At 41.7% G+C, this 5,216-nt stretch overlaps 1 protein-coding gene across 1 annotated transcript; it reads right to left on the reverse strand.

The window, feature by feature from the left end:
* Window positions 1–1,383: 1,383 nt before the first annotated feature.
* tubb2b (tubulin, beta 2b) lies at window positions 1,384–4,100 on the reverse strand. Its single transcript, XM_085180804.1, has 4 exons — window positions 3,947–4,100; window positions 2,887–2,995; window positions 2,683–2,793; window positions 1,384–2,600 (listed from the first exon to the last, which is right to left on the reverse strand). Exons 1-4 carry the CDS (start codon window positions 4,001–4,003, stop codon window positions 1,540–1,542), a joined length of 1,338 nt encoding a protein of 445 aa, XP_085036930.1. The 5' UTR covers window positions 4,004–4,100; the 3' UTR covers window positions 1,384–1,539.
* Between the last annotated feature and the right edge of the window lie 1,116 nt (window positions 4,101–5,216).

A 5,216-nucleotide genomic window follows, 5' to 3' on the forward strand; every position in this document is an offset into this window, starting at 1 on the left:
AGCAGTAAAACTTTATGAGGACTCAGTCTATGTTATGTCCTTGGGACAGCTGTTTAACGCTATCCTCTGTGTAAAGGCTAATCGTTACACACTATCTGAACATGGAGATCCACCCACTAGAAATGAAAAGAAAGAGGTTACAAACATATCAATAAACCACTTCAAAGTAAAGTAAAATAAAGTTTTTCAGGCCTGATTCAGATGAAGCTAATTTCAGGTTTTCAGGGAGTTTGTTCTACGGGATATAAAAACCAAAAACTGCTTCACTTTTTAAAACCTTTTCCAGGAACACAAAGGCCAGTTTCTGTTTCCCTGAGAGTTCTGGATGTTTTTGTAAGACACAGTTAGATTTGAAATACAATCCAAGCTCACTGGGTGCCTTGTAAATTTGTAGATGTATTTTCAGCCATCTTTTGGGACATAGGAAGCCAGATTTCAGAATAATAGTAATGCACTCAACTTTTCTGGTCTAGCTGTCTGCTTGACTGTTTTACTGAGACCCATAAAAACAGTTTAATCTGCCAACAGTTCTTCATGCATTCACTGTAGACAGAGATCTTTGAAATTTTCCTTTATTTTTAAGATGGTAAAAGGGTAATTTTGTATTATTATTTAACTATTCAAAATAAAGTTTCTATAATTTCTCCAAGATTTCTGGATTAATTTGAAGATTTAACCATCATGCTAGACAATGACTTGTATTCTTAACTGCCTTTGGATTCTGTTGCCTTACATTTGGTTGATTTCCATGTGAAGTTGCCAGAAACAGATTGATTTGCCTGTGAGGCTGGGGGGTTTGTGCACAGATGAAGGCTGTGCATTTGAAACAGGTGCCTTTAAAAATAGTTTATGTTGGCAGCCCATATTATATTACAGTATTTAACTTAAACACTTCCTTTTTGTCCCTGATAGTGTGAGTTTGTGTGTCTCTTTTTGGAAAAGCAGGACCTGGTTTGCCAGCTGGACAAGGTTCAGCCTACATTTTGTGGAATGAATGTCTTAGCCAACAGCGCCCCCTACTGACTTAAAAGAAACTACACAAGTACATTAATAATTTAGTGCTTCTTGTGAATTTCTCACAAGTGATATTTTTCACATTAATGTAGACAGCACAGCTATTTTGGCTTTCTGCCACTAGAGAGAATTGGAATATGCTAATTAATAGTGAAACTGCTCATTATGATCTGTTAGTTGTATTTTTTAAGCCCATTTGAAGTTTATATTCAGTTTAAGCTTTCAGCATAGATGCTGTATAAAGTAAGCTAGTTAAAATAATTTGTTGCACCGACTACAGTATTGTCAAGAAACTACACTTTATATACAGTGTAGAGCGTATGCAAATATTAAGTTACAGTTAGGAAAAGAAAAAAGAGAAACTTGAAATATGTCTTTTAAGTTTTATTCAGAACAATGAAACAGGACAAGACAGGATAACACCTCAGTGAAGAACTGAACAGAAGACTGGAAATAGACTTTAGGTCAGGTACTCGTGACACAAAGTTGCTGAGAAACAGATTTAACAGCTGTGCAACAGTAAACTTAAGCCAGGTCCTCTTCACCTTCCTCCTCAAACTCTCCCTCCTCCTCGGCAGTAGCATCCTGGTACTGCTGGTACTCTGACACCAGGTCGTTCATGTTGCTCTCTGCCTCAGTGAACTCCATCTCATCCATACCCTCACCAGTGTACCAGTGAAGGAAAGCCTTACGCCTGAACATGGCAGTGAACTGCTCGGAGATGCGCTTGAACAGCTCTTGGATTGCCGTGCTGTTACCAATAAAGGTGGCGGCCATCTTGAGACCTCTGGGAGGAATGTCGCAGACTGCGGTCTTGACGTTGTTGGGGATCCATTCGACGAAGTAGCTGCTGTTCTTGTTCTGCACGTTCAGCATCTGCTCGTCGACCTCCTTCATGGACATGCGCCCGCGGAAGATGGCAGCCACCGTCAGGTAACGACCATGACGTGGGTCACAGGCAGCCATCATGTTCTTGGCATCGAACATCTGCTGGGTGAGCTCTGGTACAGTGAGTGACCTGTACTGCTGGCTACCCCTGCTTGTGAGAGGAGCAAAGCCTGGCATGAAGAAGTGCAGACGAGGGAATGGCACCATGTTTACAGCCAGCTTGCGAAGGTCAGCATTGAGCTGTCCGGGGAACCTGAGGCACGTGGTGACGCCACTCATAGTTGCAGAGACCAAATGGTTGAGGTCACCATACGAAGGGGTTGTGAGTTTAAGGGTGCGGAAGCAGATGTCATAGAGGGCCTCGTTGTCGATGCAGTAGGTCTCATCTGTGTTTTCTACAAGCTGATGAACTGATAACGTGGCATTGTAGGGCTCAACGACTGTGTCTGATACTTTCGGGGAAGGCACCACGCTGAAGGTGTTCATAATGCGGTCAGGATACTCTTCGCGGATCTTGCTGATGAGCAGCGTGCCCATACCAGAGCCCGTACCGCCGCCCAGGGAATGTGTGAGCTGAAAGCCCTGCAGGCAGTCGCAGCTCTCTGCCTCCTTCCTCACTACATCCAGGACAGAGTCCACCAGCTCTGCACCTTCTGTGTAGTGACCCTTGGCCCAGTTGTTACCAGCACCGCTCTGGCCTGCATAAACAAATCCAGACTAAACTTAGTAACCATAGTGCAACATAATTTAGAAATTTCGACATAATATAATGCAACTTACCAAAAACAAAGTTGTCTGGTCTGAAGACTTGGCCGAAAGGACCAGACCTCACAGAGTCCATGGTGCCTGGCTCCAGATCCACAAGGACAGCACGGGGCACATATTTGCCACCTAATTATTAAAAAAATAAAGAAAAAAAGTCCAGTTAAATATCATTAAACTCACATACAGCCCTAGGCCAAGCTGTATGGATGATGTACTTACCTGATGCTTCATTGTAGTAGACATTGATCCTGTCCAGCTGCAGGTCACTGTCACCATGGTAAGTGCCAGTTGGGTCAATGCCATGCTCGTCACTGATCACCTCCCAAAACTAAAATAAATACAAATAAAAGGCAAAAATGAGGGAGCAATAAAACAGTGACTAAATAGAGCAATCTCATCCTGGTCTACTGTTCTTTTAAGAGGCACACTACACTATATTTAACATTCTGTCGTTTTGATGTTGCAGTAATGTGATTTAGGGCTACATTTACAAATCATAAACATGAATAAAGCCACGCGCCTGATTCTTGACGTCAGTTTAAAATGGTTGACAGTTCCCGCCGTTCTGCCATAGGCGCGCGCGGTCTCCTACGCCATTGGCTGCTATGGTTATGAATTTGAACATTCCTTGCTACGTCACTAACCGCCCACTAGAGGCAAAAAGCCGGGCTGCAGCAAAAGCACGAAGTAGGCCGCAAGAAGCCGGTAACTGCAATTAAAATAAATAAAAATAATCCGACTTATGTGACAAAATCTTCAAAATTATAGTTTAACCCACAAATCCATCAAGCTTATAATCTATAGGGCTGTTTTACTTAAGGCTTTTTAGAGTATTCTGTCGACAATCCTTAGCTTTACTTCCCTTTTTTCCGCAGTGCAGCATACACCAAGAGAACAATGGCCAAGTTCCGTTTCCGTTAATTCGACGTAAAAACGTTAACAATTAGAGTTACCATTCAGTTTATCAGCAATTTTCTTTCATCTAAATAACAAAAACAAAGGGATGCAGGGAAATCTTTAAACTGTTCAACATTATTTATTTTTCCATTTTATTTAATTAGACGTCGATATATTACGGTTCTACAAGGTTCTCAAAATATAGTTATGTCTATAGTTAACTAATTTCTTATCCAACATTTAAGTAGGACACGTTGATATTCCCAGGGTGTGGCTTCTGGGACGTAACGAGCACAATGCACAGGCTTCTGGTGCAAAGAACACGTTGATCGTAAATAATGCAACTTAATAACGTCCTGAAATGACACATATTTTCACTAACCTTGGCACCAATCTGGTTTCCACACTGGCCGGCCTGAAGATGGACAATTTCCCTCATATTTACTGGAGGTAGCGTACGACTTTCAACGACAGACTTTGGTTCACTTGAAGTGCGTACCGAATGCCTCAACGCTTTACTTTATACGTCCAGGAAACGCCCTTAAGGCGTCAACTCAAGTGCCTATTGGCTTACAAGCGAACAAGTTCTTTATAGACACAAATGTAAACCAATCAAAGGTTCATGTGCTAATCTCTGATTGGTCTAACCGGCCTGCCTGTCATTTTCATCTCAAACTTATGACTAACGTCTAATCTGTAGACGTTGACCTACTTCCTCGTGATGGTGGAAAGAAAATGCGACACTGTAAAGGGATTCTTTTTGACATCCTAGTGTTAGCTCCTAGTGCAGACAGCTAGAGGTTTCATCTCATCGACTAAATTAGAGCATTTCGATTCATTAGGATATAAAACAGTCATCCGAGTGGGCTGCTAGTAGCAGCAACAGTCCACGTGGCTGACCATTTTATCAGAAATATTCCTAGCGGAAGCTGTCGCAGTGGAGCTAACCATGGCTTTCAGACGCCTTGCTTTTTACTCGAGGGCTGGGCAGTGATTTTCAGTTATGCCTGTCTGAGGCCTGGGTGTAGACAGATCCAGCTGGATTCTGCAATCTCATTTACCATTTTCTTTCCCTTTTCTACTGGTTTATGAGTGGATTTCGTGCTGCAAACCCGTACTACTATTATAAAGAATGCATTAATGTGTGAAGTAACAGCAAGCAAAGAAAATAATCGTTACATTTAGGAACATTTAGAACAATAAGTTTATAGGATTATCAGCATAATGACAACTGAAATGGGAAACCTGCAGTCCCTTTACATTTTTAGCACATTATTAATAAAACATTGATGTAGAGTACTGATTCAGGACAAAGAGCCAGCCTCTTATTCCTTTACAACAAGCAACATGCACGTTACGCCACATTTCTGGTGTTCATCTTATGAAGCTCTTTCCTCTTGTTGGTTCTCACAATAATGGGTGTAAAAGGTGTGGTGAAACCACAAAATGTTGAATCTAGAGCTGTACTGGGTGCTTTAAATGAGTAAAAGCAAATGAGAGCACACATGCTTATTAATAGATAATCTGGATGTCAAGGGGCCAATGTGACTGCGGCGCAGACACAGGGATGGCCTCAGTTCTTCACAAAATGTTTTACAGATGTGCTGCCTTTAGGATAGTCGAGTAGTTTTTATATCACTTATTATTTAAAT

This window comes from Neolamprologus multifasciatus, chromosome 12 (assembly GCF_963576455.1).
Source record: "Neolamprologus multifasciatus chromosome 12, fNeoMul1.2, whole genome shotgun sequence".
NCBI lineage: Eukaryota > Metazoa > Chordata > Actinopteri > Cichliformes > Cichlidae > Neolamprologus > Neolamprologus multifasciatus.

What these genes read in the sequence shown, in the direction of transcription:
- tubb2b (XM_085180804.1), bottom strand. Translation starts at nt 4,003, where the DNA reads ATGAGGGAAATTGTCCATCTTCAGGCCGGCCAGTGTGGAAACCAGATT. An exon ending in GAAACCAGATTGGTGCCAAG is followed by an intron (nt 2,996 to 3,946) that starts GTTAGTGAAAAT and finishes TATTTATTTTAG; the next exon opens with TTTTGGGAGGTGATCAGTGA. An exon ending in ACCAGACAACTTTGTTTTTG is followed by an intron (nt 2,601 to 2,682) that starts GTAAGTTGCATT and finishes TTGTTTATGCAG; the next exon opens with GCCAGAGCGGTGCTGGTAAC.